Source organism: Triturus cristatus, chromosome 1_2, assembly GCF_964204655.1.
Source record: "Triturus cristatus chromosome 1_2, aTriCri1.1, whole genome shotgun sequence".
Lineage (NCBI taxonomy): Eukaryota > Metazoa > Chordata > Amphibia > Caudata > Salamandridae > Triturus > Triturus cristatus.
In genome coordinates this window covers 459851337-459865335 of record NC_140580.1, presented here as the reverse complement: position 1 = coordinate 459865335, position 13999 = coordinate 459851337, and the positions used below count along the sequence as shown (strand labels likewise).

The 13999-nt window shown below is 40.7% G+C and overlaps 1 protein-coding gene across 1 annotated transcript in view; it reads left to right on the top strand.

The window, feature by feature from the left end:
* Positions 1 to 13999, top strand: part of KNDC1 (kinase non-catalytic C-lobe domain containing 1) — a 575645-nt gene that overhangs the window by 407904 nt on the left and 153742 nt on the right. Inside the window, exon 23 of the mRNA XM_085606188.1 lies at positions 13145 to 13321. Within this exon, the coding sequence (XP_085462314.1) occupies positions 13145 to 13321 (177 nt within the window). The remainder of the gene's footprint in view (positions 1 to 13144; positions 13322 to 13999) is intronic.

Here is a 13999-nt window from a genome sequence, read left to right as displayed (position 1 = left end):
ACCGTTAGTGCTGCCTCTCGAGTAGAGCCCTGGAACTTTTTATTTTATAAATTAACCACTGGAACTATACAAATTTTGCTGCGATAAACACCTAATGTCAGCTATTTCACCCTGCACCTTTTGATTTATTGTAGGCTTTTCAACCACATAAGAGAAGTCTCGCCTTCAGAGTCACGATTCCTACTTAAAATTATCGCCTAATACTATTAAGTAAGTCAGATAATGAAGCTGTTTCAAGCTATTAGTGTAGAGTGTTCGGTTTTTATTTAAAAAAAAGAGGTATACAGCATTATAAGTGTTTTTTCCTTTTCTCCTTTATTTCAGTTGTAGTGAGGACATGGGATTAACTGCGGGCATAGCTAAAGTTAGCGTAAATTAGTACATGCTTGGCCGCCATTTTGCCGCTTTTGCACGCGCTACTACATGGCTCTGTTCTCGTAAATACTCTGCTTGTGCTTTTTCACATGAGAACTGTCGGCCTTTCACACATCTAGCTGTACACTGTGCTCCTTGTATACACAGCGTGTTCAAGGTTGAAAAACAACGTATGCTGTTGATTCACTTTGGTCAGTCCCGCGTCCATAGACATTACATAGAACACAGCTGCACTACTGAAACTCGGGTGCTTTTAATATGGCATTGTATGCGTGTGGAGGCACTTGGAGAAAATCATTCCAACCTAGAAGAGCTGTGTTTGTCCGGAAATGTAAATCTTTGCATCTAAACATGGAGGTATGGGGTCCCCCTGACAAGGCCTAGAGGTCTTCTATAATTATAATAAACAAGCTCTTAGCACAGGGAGGGTGGTAAGGCGCTGTAGTCCCATTTCCACTGTCATTATAACATGGTTTCCCCTTTCGTGCTTTATGGAATTGTAACAATGCTGATTATATTGTTCTTATGCATTGTGTTGCTAGCATTGGCTAGTGTACTGCATTATAGAGCACGTTAGTTAAAATAAACATTTTGAACTATACAGTGTCTCTGTTTACTCACATTGTGGACAAGTATTAGTGTTTGAACGAAAAAGTGTTCTTGTTCCCGTGATTCCTGAGAGGGTCGGAGTGACATGTTCTAGGATGTCTAATCATTGGTAGCTTCGCTGTAGTATGGAGAACGAATGAGACACTATAACTAGTCGGATTGGGGTTCTGGGCACCAAGGTGGGTTTTTTGGTACACCACTACACACCGAGGTCCGTAGAAGCACGGAGCACTCCATTGTATTCAATGGAGTGCTCCACATTCCAATGTTCTAATATTGTATATAATGCTGGGACTAAAAAGGCACCTATGGAATATAGGTTGCACCTATGCCAGTATACTGAACCTGGAACAATGTAGATTATTTTTCACATATGGAGCACCCCTAGCACATTTTGGAAAACATTAGGTTATCTCTTTAGGAGCATCAGGTTAAGATGGCCTGGCATACCATGAAATAAGATGATATTCAATGAGTGTTTTTTCAGTGCAAACCCAATTTAGGTCAAACTGTGCTTTAAAATGCACTATTCTCTACCTTTTCTTGGCAGGAGACTCCCCAGTTTTACACCAGTTTTACAGCAGAGCGTTCAGTTAAGTAGTGACCATTAATTAGAAGGAAAAAAATGTCACAAATCCAATTGACATGAACAGAAAAATGGCGATGAGCACCAACCAGATGTATGTCCAAGGAGGAACCAAATAAGTCTATTTAAACCAGGTGACAAAAATAGAGAATTTGGTAGGGGCTAATGATGATGTGGAGGTCGAGTCAAAAGAAAAACGTGAGTGGTTAAGGGTATCAAACCAGGCAATGACTCGGTAGTGGGATAAGCATGTTCAGTTTCTTCATTAGGACTGGAAGTAGGGGGGTTTAGTGAGGGATTAGTAACAGAGTCCATCTCTATGGCAGTGCCACGCTGCGAATTGTCAGAAGCGCCCAATATCGGATTTCTGGATATTGCTGGACAAGAAGCCGCTCGTGTTATACTATTCAGGATCGGCCACACGTTGTAGCTTGGCATTGTCCACTGAGATGTATCTGTTTTCTTTGTGGCCAGGAAGTGGTGGTAAAATGACTGTACGAGTTCCCTTCATGCCCAGCACTGGGACAGATGCACGATAAAAGGGGCCAAACTCTTTTTTGTTCTCCACATTCTCTCGGACCAGAATCTGCAGTACTGCATTAGCGGCAGAGGGTAAATGTTCCTTTGCAAGACTATCTCGGGTCTATTGTAGGTTCTCTAATATAGCAGAATGATAATCTACGTCAAAGGATGCGGCAGCCGGCGCCATGTCTAAACCATCAAGGTCTGGCACAAACATTTTGCATGCCAAAGAGCATTTCGTATGGGGTCCACCCACCCAGAGATCTTCTAGGGAGATTATTAAGTGCACGTTGTACGTTACACAAATCGGCAAACCGGTTCCTGCCAATACCTAAGACTCTAGCTGTCAAGGATTGCTTTAAATCACGATTCATCTGCTCCACAACTGAGTTGTCCTCAGACTTGTACGGAGACTAAAATTAGACCTGCACCCCCAAAGACCTCATGGCATCCTTGTACGCCATAGAGGCGAAAGCGGTACCCTGGTCTGAATGAAAGGTGTCACATGCAAAAATTCCAACAATACAATGGAGTGCTCCGTGCTTCTACGGGCCTGTAAAGGCCTGTAGAGCAACATTCCAATGTTTTTTAAACAAAGGCCTCTGGAGCCCGAGGGATTTTAAATCCCCTCGGGCTCGAGAGGCCTTTGTTTTATTTGTTAGAACATTCTGCCCTCTAGTGGCAGAATGTTCTAATAGCCTTATAGCCCTTCGTAGCTGGGCTATACCGGCTATTAAAGTTCCGCTCCCTTGTTAAAGGCCCTCACCATCGGCTCAGACTTTTAACACTGGAGCAGGTCTTTAATAGCCGGTATAGCCCGCTATGGCGGGCTATAAGACTATATTCCACTGCTAGAATTTCCTCCAGTATGTCAGCACCAGGATTTTGTCATGGATGTTACCATATACTAAGTATAACTCTAGTGTGCCCTAGTTTGCTAGCATTTTGTCTCTGGTACTTGTGATGTGAAGAACTGCCTCCAGTACGCCTGTGCCAGAATTTTGCCATGGGTGCCTCTATAAGACAAGATTCACCAACAGTAAGCCAGAGTCAAGGGTACACTCTCAAGCATAACTCCACATTCTCATGTATGCTCACAAGTACTTATTCTCACTCACTTGCACTCATTTACTCTCACTCAGAGTTATGCTCACTCACTGCCACACACTCTTACTCACCTTGATCACACTCCCTTACACAGTTATGCTCACTCACTGCCTCACACTCTTACTCACCTTGATCACACACCCTCACACTCTCTAGCTCTCCCTCATATGCATTGATTCTCAGCCACATAGTCTCACTTTTTTGCAGACACTCTTTCGCTCAACCACTGACTCACTCACACTCACAGACACTTATGGGAACATTTACTACAAAATGGTGTCACACAGTGCAGCCAGCAACCAAATGTTCTATGCTGCATTGCGCCTGGGGAAGAGAGCATTGCAGGGCCAAATTTACTAAGATATGGCACAGCTGCTCTCTTCCCCAACCCTGGTGCGCAAACAGGCTGCTTTTCACCACTGTCATAAATAATCCTAGTCACAGCCTTAACTTTCTTCCATTATGCTTTATTGATGGGAGACAGGAACCACCCAAACGTCAAAGCCAGGCGCAGTTACAACAACCACACACACACATTTCTTTGGCCCATTGTGCAAAGGTGTGTGCATCATGTCTGGCATACATTTTGTACTTGATGGTTAGCCTTTCAGTACAGAATACTATGCCTGGACAACCTTTAAAACAAGCAAGGTGTAAAAAGTTAGTAAAAATTAGAACATTTCTACAACTTAACTCTTGCCTCAAGAAGGTGCTATTTTTGGCGCAAAGCTCTGCCTAACATTTTTATTAGATAGGTATTTGCATCAAAAAGCATGAGTTGTAGTGTGGGAATGCCCATACAACACCCATGCATGCCCCATGATGAAAAGTAGCGCAAGACAGCACAAAGCATGCTTTGCGCTATTTTAAGGCTACTTTCCATTGTAAAAAATGTTTTGCACTATTAAATCATTTATCAAGTCTTTGCACCACATTGCGTAAATTCGTGTGACTTTGCACAGCACAAAGTATTGATAAATCTGCCCCTCAATCTCAGTCATTCTCAATACCTGTCACTCACTTCCACGTACGCACACACACCACCCAAACATATCACACATAGAGAACCACACTCACTCACACCCACAATCTCTCACATAAACACACTTCCACTGGCAAGAACACAGCATACATTTAAAAGAATTTTGTTTTACTTACCATAGCTGCCAGAGAAGGCCCAGTTCCAGCTCCTGATGCTTCATTTTTAGGTCGAGCCTGAGCCAGCGCGCAATCGCTGCTCTGGCGATCTGTTGTAGGTAGAGTATGGAGGAGAAGGCATTTGATTCCTTAATAGGCTTGTAAGTCCCTCCTTAGTACGGCCATGTTGTCATTTGTATCCTCCCACGGCTACTGGCCCCTTTATTTGGTTGTTACATGCTATGTGTACTTTCTTTTCTTTATTGAGCTTCTCCTACATTAGCAGATGACGTGCTTCGCTTACATTCAGCGGGCCATGCCCGCTTTCACTTTTGAACCAGGGACAATTACGGGCGTTTGTTTGCAATGCCATAGGTCTTACATTTAAATGTGAGACCTATGGCATTGCAAATATTAATTTGTTTAAATGTATTTAGCGCAGAAAGGAAAGGAATGTGAAGGCAGGATGCTCCGAGTGAGGTGTTCCTTCTCTCCGCTCCTCAGAGTGCCGGGGAAGCCGCAACTCGGCAACATGGTGTAATTTGTGGGGCGCTACATCTTGTCAAGGGGAGGAAGAGTGTGCGGAGAGGACAGAGTATCGTCTTCGGGCACAGCTTCCCAAATGGCAGAGCAATGTTTGACACAGAGTTCTTTTTGCATTTGTACCCTGAGTGGGACAGGTATGCTCAGACATGAGTCACGTGCTCTCCATGCCACTGGAATCAAGCTATCCTGGCTGAAGAGGGGTGAAACCCCGAAACCGGTCCTAGGATGCTTGTTTCCAGTCCAGGGAGGACCTGGCCTGGCAGTTCGGGCTGGACTGTTCCCATGGGGCACAGGGTCAAGACTGATTTGCATATAGCTGGGTCCAAACTGGAATGGCATGGTGAGCAAAAAAACGATGGATTTAGGCCCAGATCTCTGTACTGGGGTGAATGTATGACATTGTTATGCATTCTGTCCATCAACAGTTCTTTTTGCACAGAGCTTTAGGCAGGAATATGAGGCGTGGAAACAAAAACCTATCCAAAATGAGAGCTGTTCTGTGAGTCGGTGGGTGCCCCTTCACACGGCACAGCCCGTCTCTGAGCAAAGGAGCCCCCGCTTCTGTTGCATGTAAACTTCTGCTCCCTTTTGCGTTTCCGGATTTTATTTTTAATGCCCTTGGTATGTCAAAATTAAAATTCACCTCTGACACCCCAAACCCACACCACACACTTTCACCCCACCCACAGACATTTTCATTTTCTGCCAGAAGTGATTTATATCACCTTGGGGGTCCTCAGAAATTGATACAATTTTTGTTGTTGATCGACTTCATTGTGGTGCTGAAATCTGTTTTACAGAAGGATCATCTATATTATTTCTATAGTGAATATAGAGAAAAACACCAACAGAGATGTAATCGTTTTTATTTAATAAATAAATGGACGTAATAGTTTTTATTTCAACATACAGAAATAAATAAATCCCACTCTATGAGATACGATAGGAGTGTGTTGGGTTGTCGTAATATGCTTAAACTAACAACTAGTGATGCTTTTTCTCACAGGGCACTTTGCTCGGATTGTTACCACCTATCTCGACATTCGATGGTCAGTTTCTACTTTTTTGGGAGAAAGTTATAATTCTTGTCAATTACGTTTGGTTTAAAAAAAAAGAGTGCGCTGCATGTACCTTAACCTCCAGCAGAAATTTCCATTACATCAGCAAAAAATTGGCAGCTCACTTATATTTCTTGCGTGCCCCAAATGCCCACATATTTAGTCTGTAAGCACTATTTACTTTATTTTTGTTTGTTTTGTAATTTTTTATTAACTTTTTTGTAAAAATTCATCTCAGGAACAATAATGATAATAGCATTCAACATGTAACAATTCATAGTAGAGAAATAAATACATTATAAGCAGAAATATATTTAGGTGATAAGTACTATTTGTTAAAAAATACCATTTACTTTATTTCTTTTCTCTTACTGCAGGCTGGACACGCGCTGCTTCAGCTGAAACCGCTTGTGGGTTTTTTAAGCAGCACGGCCGCCCCATAACACAGGCTCCTGCTTTCAATCACTTTAACCCGGCATTATCTTGAGTCTGTTTCAACCCCCGCCCCCCTCAAGTAAAATAGATTTAGAAATTAAGTCATGTGAATACCAGGTAGCACATAATCTTGTGCTAATGTGCTGAAGCTGACAACAGCACATCTGTGTTACATGTCATATGTACTAAAGCCACCTGATGGGTTGTTTTCAAAAACCTGTTTTATTAACAACAACACTACCACCACCACCACCAGTACCGCCACTAATACCACAAAAACCACCAATAGCACCACCTATACCACCACCTCTACCACCACCACCACCAATACCACCACCTTCACCACCACCAATACCACCACCACCACCAATACCACCACCACCACCACCAATACCACAAAATATATATTTCAGAGGTCCAGAGCACCACCAATTAGATTGTAAAAAGTCAGTCAATTAGACAGGTCCATGGTTGTTAGATAGACAAGAGATTGAAGATTCCAATTAGTTTTCATTCCAATTCACTGTATAATTCAATTTAAACAACAGCCAACACGTGTTTTGTCATTTCTGATGACTTTTTCAATGCTGTGAAGCCTTTTTTTGTATTTAAGGGGAATGTTCTCTGATTTACTCTGCACTATTAGGGGGGCATAGTGCTTTATGTTCCATTGAGCACAATTTACTGTGGATGTGTTACATTTTTTATCCTGAAAATTATGTATGTGCCAGCAGTTCTCACACTCATATGTGCTTACCACCAATACCACCACCACCACCTATACCAATACCACCACCACAAATACCACCACGAATAGCACCACCTCCAACACCACCACCACCAACACCACCAATACCTCTACCACCATTACCAACACCACCAATACCACCACTACCATCAATACCACCAGGCCCCCCACCACCACCAATACCACCACCAGCACCACCAATATCACAAAATATATATTTCAGATGTCCAGAGCACCACCAATTAAATTGTAAAAAGTCAGTCAATTAGACAGGCTCATGGTTGTAAGATAGACAAGAGATTGAAGATTCCAATTCGTTTTCATTCCAATTCTCTGTATAATTCAATTAAACAACAGCCAACACTGTCACGCTCATATGTGCTTACCACCAATACCACCACCACCAAACTACCACCACCACCAATACCACCACCAATAGCACCACCACCAACACCACCAATACCTCTACCACCACCAATACAACCACCACCAATACTGCAACCACCATTAACACCACCAATACCATCACCAGTACAATCACCACCAATACCACCACCACCAATACCACCACCACTGATACCACCACCACCATCACCACCAATACCACCACAACCAATACCACCACCACCAATACCACCGTCAATACCACAAATAAAAATACTACCACCACCAATACCGCCACCAATACCACCACTAATACCACCCCACAACCAATATCACCACTAATCCCACCACCAGTACCACCACCAACACCAATATCACCAACACCACCACCAATACCACTACTACCAATACCACCACTAACACCACCACCACCACTAATACCACCACCACCTACACCACCACCACCAATACCACCACCACCAATACCACCACCACCAATACCACCACTGATACCACCACCACCAATACCACCACCAATACCAATACCACCAATACCAATACCACCACCACCAATACCTATACCACCACCATCAATACCACCACAAATACCAATACCACCACCAATACCACCACCACCACCAATACTCCCACAACCAGTACCACCACCACCAATACCACCACCACCACCAATACCACCACCACCACCAATACACCACCAATACCCCCAACACCAATACCACCAATACCACTACCACCACCACAATACCAATACCAGCACCACCAATTCCAATACCAATACCAACACCAACACCACCAATACCAATACCACCACCATCATAAATACCACCACCATCACCAATACCACCACCAATACCACCACCAATACCACCACCACCAATACCACCAATACCACCACCACCACAATACCAATACCACCACAACCAATATCAATACCAGCACCAATACCAACACCACCACCAATACCAATACCACCACCATCACCAATACCACCACCATCACCTAGATCATCTTGACTAAGACTGGGCAAGCAGTTTGAGTAGCTTAGGAGAGGATGAATATGCCCAGTTAGGTAGCCATTTTCTTTTATTACTTGACATGCTTTTTTAAGCCAAATCTGTTTCTCTATGTCATGGTAATGAATGTCAGTGCCTAGGAGCTGAGTGCCATTTCACCTGACCTAGAGACTCTGTTGCACCTTGCTGCTGTGTCTCACTCTTTTCTCACAATGGAGGATCTAATGAACTATTGCACCATGTGAAATGGGTAGTAGAGTCCTATTCCTTCCGTGGACATGCACTAATGCAGGTCCGGCCTACTAAGGCGCATGTATCTCTCCAATTGGGTGTAGTATGTAGGGAGAGAAAGATATCAAGTGAGTGTGCCAGCAGCCCGGAACATACTCTACATATATATTGCAGGATCAAATAAATCTAGCCTGCTTCCTCCAGGGATCAGTAAAGTAAAAAGGTGCCTTCAAGGGATTTTTTCGATGTTTTAATTTTTATAATTTCAAAAAATGAATTGAAAATAGGTTAATTATATACCTATAGATTTAATTATGATTACTTCTTCTTATTATTTAAGTTACTTAATTTTCAAATTGGAAATCAGAGTGATGTAGATGAATCACCACATTTTAGCATAAGTCAGATGAAACAGAAGGAAAAAAGGAAAACGAACGGGTGTATATGTAAAAAAGTAAGTTTATATTCAAAGTTCAAAAAGGGTACTGATAATCACAACATTTGTTGATACAGTGAAAGGAAAACACTTAGTTATTTATGCCTTCACATTCAAGTCAATCGAACACTTTTTCCAAAGGGATTAAATTAATTTGCCGGAAAACAGTGTGACAGGGATCAGGCATCATTTCATTTTCCACTAAAGTATAGAAAACATAGGAGGAAATGCAGGTAATTGGAGGCATTGTTCATGAGTAGGTCCTCCTCTCCTCTCTTGTTGAACAACAGGAAAAGATTTAGTGAATGGTTACTCCAGCACCAAAAGCTGGAGTATGTAACACCAATATACTCACACCTGCGTTCAACCGTGAAGGAACAGGGGCCTGCACCAGATTTGTTGGGCAGGTCCTGTCTCTGCAACCCAAAGTTTAACTGCCTGTACTAGCATTCTGAATCCTAAGCAATCCATTGTGTATAGATTCCCCTCTTATCTCTCTGTTTGGTAAGGTGACCTCCAGGTCGACAGATCTGACACAGCTATTCCATCACACGAGGAACAGCTTGATTTATAGTTGAACTGCTTAGATAGCTTCCTTCATAACATTTGATTCTTGCCAGCATGCTGATATACGATATAACTCACCTGTTAAGATATATTGCTGGATTCCTTGGAAGGCAAGATGTAGTAATGTTTCCAGCTTCTGGGCTGACAGCTACCAGCGTGATGTGGCTCCAGTTCATCTACCAGAAAAGTGGCAGTTTGTGAGAAAAAAAACAACTAGTGGCTCCCACACCCGGAGAGATTACACCTAAGGTACGGGTGTCATTATTTTTTTTCAGTTCATGACCTGAGGTTATACCTGGCTTTTACAGAGGGTGGGTGGTCCAGTGCCCTTACCCTCTACACCATTCAGTCATAAGATTACGTTTTCCAATGGCACAGCCAGTGTGGGTACCGCTGTCGGAAACCTGACAGTATCCATTTTATTTTAAATATAGCAGGTAAACTGAAGGTTTGGCAGACCGACTACTATGTCACATTTGTGATCGAGAACTCTGTCCACCGAACTCTAAATTAGGCCCATATTCCTCAGCACAGAACAATCATGCTTGTAAGTTCTGTTCAATAACTTGAAAGCAGTAGTGAGACAACTTTACTAATTGTCATGAGTGACATCATGGTGTTTTTGACAATATCAATACTAGGAGATGCATAGGATGAACTCACACAAGATGCCGAGATTTTTCAGTTTGAAGGCCAATACTAAGGTGTTTTCTAGGTGTTAGGGTCAGTGAAATGTGATCATATTCCAAGTTTTTGTTCTGGTTGCCCACAGTTCCATTTCAGATCAATTCAGGCACAAGTGGGTTCATTGATTCACAAATAGATATTTCTATGTGGTTGCGATGATTAGGACTATTGCCTAGCCTCAAATGAATTGGAGTGTCATTTAAATACATAAGGAATTATTGTTCTGGAATAGGACTGTTTTTTAGTCTCTGGTGGTTTGGTGTTTCATTCCTATACACTTTCAATGTAAGTTGACAGTGCAAAATCCGATCTGAAATGTAGAGTTTAAAGAGAAGCTAGGCCAGAAAAAAACACGGATAATGCCATAAAGTATGCTGAAGACATACAGGTGCCAATTTAGATCAGCTGACTGAAGGCGGACAGGAAGGAAATGAATGAGACAAATTCTTTCATCATGTACATTTTTAGAATCAGTTGTGTTATAAAAAAGTGTTTTAAGATGCCAATAAATACAGCTAGTAAAATAGTACAAGAATTTCAGGCTGCCCCCTAGGTCAAAGAAGTTGTGCTATTCTAAGACTATAAAATATCAGATTTGTATTCATGAAAACTAAAATGAACCAGAGATCAACTCAACTCTTGTCAGAAGCAGCAACATCAGTTTGAAAGAAACACCCATTTGGAATTAATTATGTCTTCTTAATATTGTTTACTTTCATGATTGCTATATCTTTTCTAGTAAAAATGTACAGAGTCTTTTTCACGTGAACACTCACCAGAATGGTATCTCCATTTCCATTATATCCTTTCACCTACATATCTAAAGTTCTGTGTTTAAAACTTATGGTAACTATAAATTGCATTTTTAGAGTTGTTTGGATTAAATCAATCCATTATATTAAATTCCTCAGTTGTCTTCCATCTCTAGTCTGCATTATATTAAAAGAAAAAAAAATTGTATTGTACCTTTGAAGATTAGTATTGGGGTAATAATTGGACCATTCCTATTACAATTTTTTGAGTGATCTTTCTCCTCTCGGGTATTTCAATGATGACTCCACAGCCTTAGAATTTAATTAGTGCTTGTTTATCTATGGAGAAAGGACTGAAAAAAGCATCTCTCGACCTATAAAACCAATTCCCACATGTAGATCACTGTAGAAATGCATTTGTTGTACCTGTCGTAATTTTGTGTTTGTAATTTGTGTTTTGTCAAGCATATGGTCACTGCAGGTTCCATGTTACCTAGCCTAAACAGCAGAATTGCACTGGCTGTGGGTATTGGACTATGTCCTCATTTTGCTTTTTAACTGCATGAAGTTGTTATGGAGCACAAATATAAAAGGCAAAAATGATGAATCCAATGAAAGGAGGCAGTAGTTGAATGTAGGCTGGATCTTATAACCAAACATAAGCAGTGCTGGTCCGAAATTGTAGTGCAGGTGATTTTGAATTGAATAAGTTTCTTCACTGGAAGTAATTGCAGGCTTTTTCACCTAAGCTGTCATGACTGTTTCAGTGTCTGATTTTGAACCAGTTTCTTAATTCTTCAAAGTGAATTTGAAAGGCAGCTCAGAAGGCTTAGTTAAGTACCATTGGCATGAACAAGCACTGGCCACACTAATGCCAATATGGTCCACTGTGGCTAAGTAACATATGGAAATACTTTCTTAAATTATCTGAAGCAAAAAAGTCTGACCTCACCCTACCTGTCAACTGCGACGCATGTGAGGATTGATGGTTAGGGATTCAATATACTCAATCCCTTTGTTATCGGTCATATTTATTTCTGTAGTTGAGACAGTCAAGACTTTTGAGTTTTACCCTTACAAGTTCAAGAAAACAGAATTTAATAATTTTTTTCAATAATATGGATATTGGCATGCAAGAAAAAAGAATCAATGTTTAGTTGCTAATCTTGCTGATTGGATTAATGTATTTAACTGTTTCCATACACCTAATAATCTAACCTAAGAAACATCTAACTTTTTGTGTTACTTCAGAGTATTTTCTCTTTTGAAACCTGGTACTAAATTCTAATGGCAGGTTGCCAAATGATTCAATATCCCTGAACTATTACAACATGCTTCCCTTTTAGTGATACCCACAGGTCCAGCACACAACACAAATAAGGATGACACAAGACATAAGACCCAAAAGCAACAATGATCACACACTATACATGTCCCTTTTCCAGTGAAAAATAGAAAGTAAATATTGCTTCATTTCAAAGTTTGAAATTACTATTTTCAGTCATGAAAACTTAACATTTCTCTTTTTAGTTCTTCAAATTTTTAAAGAAATTGTGCAACTCAATCAAAAATAGTTAAAAGTTCTGAATTTAACTTGTGTTATAACATTAATGAAAATCATTATCTGCAAAGACAAATGCCCAACTCTGTTTCTGAATATTTCTATATGGAGCAACAAATGCCTTCCACTCTGATTTCCCAAAATTAATTTGAAAAACATTACAGAATTATATAAAAGTAAATTATCACTGTGGTTGCACTTCTTTCAACCGATTCGTCACACTCAAGGTTTGTTTCTAGCATGAAGTCAGCTACATCTGTTCATGTGATGGTGCATTTGCCGGACTTAAACCTGAACTCCGTTACTGAATTTGTAGTTCTCTTTGTGGAAGATTATTTAAATTAATGTTTGGTGTTCACGTTTCTTTAGATTATTCCCAATGATAACCATGGTGAGCATTTGCTGTCCATGCTTCAAGATCTGACAAGCCACAAATCTAGCAGTGCATCACCTGGCTCCAGCCTCGATGAGAGAAGGGATGAGGAGGAAACAAAGTCATTATACTCATTTTGTTTCAAAGTGTCTGAAGATAATATTTCCAGGAAGGTACGTCTTTGAAAGTATTGCATGACTGCAAAAGGAAATTGGGTAGCTTAGGTTTACCCCAGGTCTGACAAATTATTAAGTTGCGGTGTAAGAAATGTCTATCCCTCTAACACAGCATGGGTTATGGTTATGTGTGTTTTATTGTTTGCTTGATCAGTCTGAAGATAATATCTCCAGGAAGGTACGTTTTTGATGGTAGTGCATGACAGGGAAAGGAAATTTGGAAGCTATAAGTTCACCACAGGTCTAACAAATTAGTACTCTGGGGTGCAAGAAATATCTGTCGCTCTAACACAACATAGAATATAGTTATGTGTGTTCTATAGTGTTTGCTTGATATGTCTGAAGATATTATCTCCAGGAAGGTAAGTCTTTGATGGTAGTGCATGATTGGGAAAGGAAATTGGGCAGCTGTGGGTTCACCACAGGTCTAACAAATTTGTAAGTTGGAGTGCAAGAAATGTCTATTCCTCTAGCACAACTTGGGTTATAGATATGTGTGTTCTACAGTGTTTGCTTAGTATGATTCTTTTGTGGAACCAATTAATTTGAGCTAGTTCATTTTCATTTCATTTCATTAGTCTTTATTGTCGATGCATTTCATCATAAAAGACATTTACAAAGCATTAAAAGATAAAAATACATATTTTAAAAGACACGATTTTAAAAAGAAACATG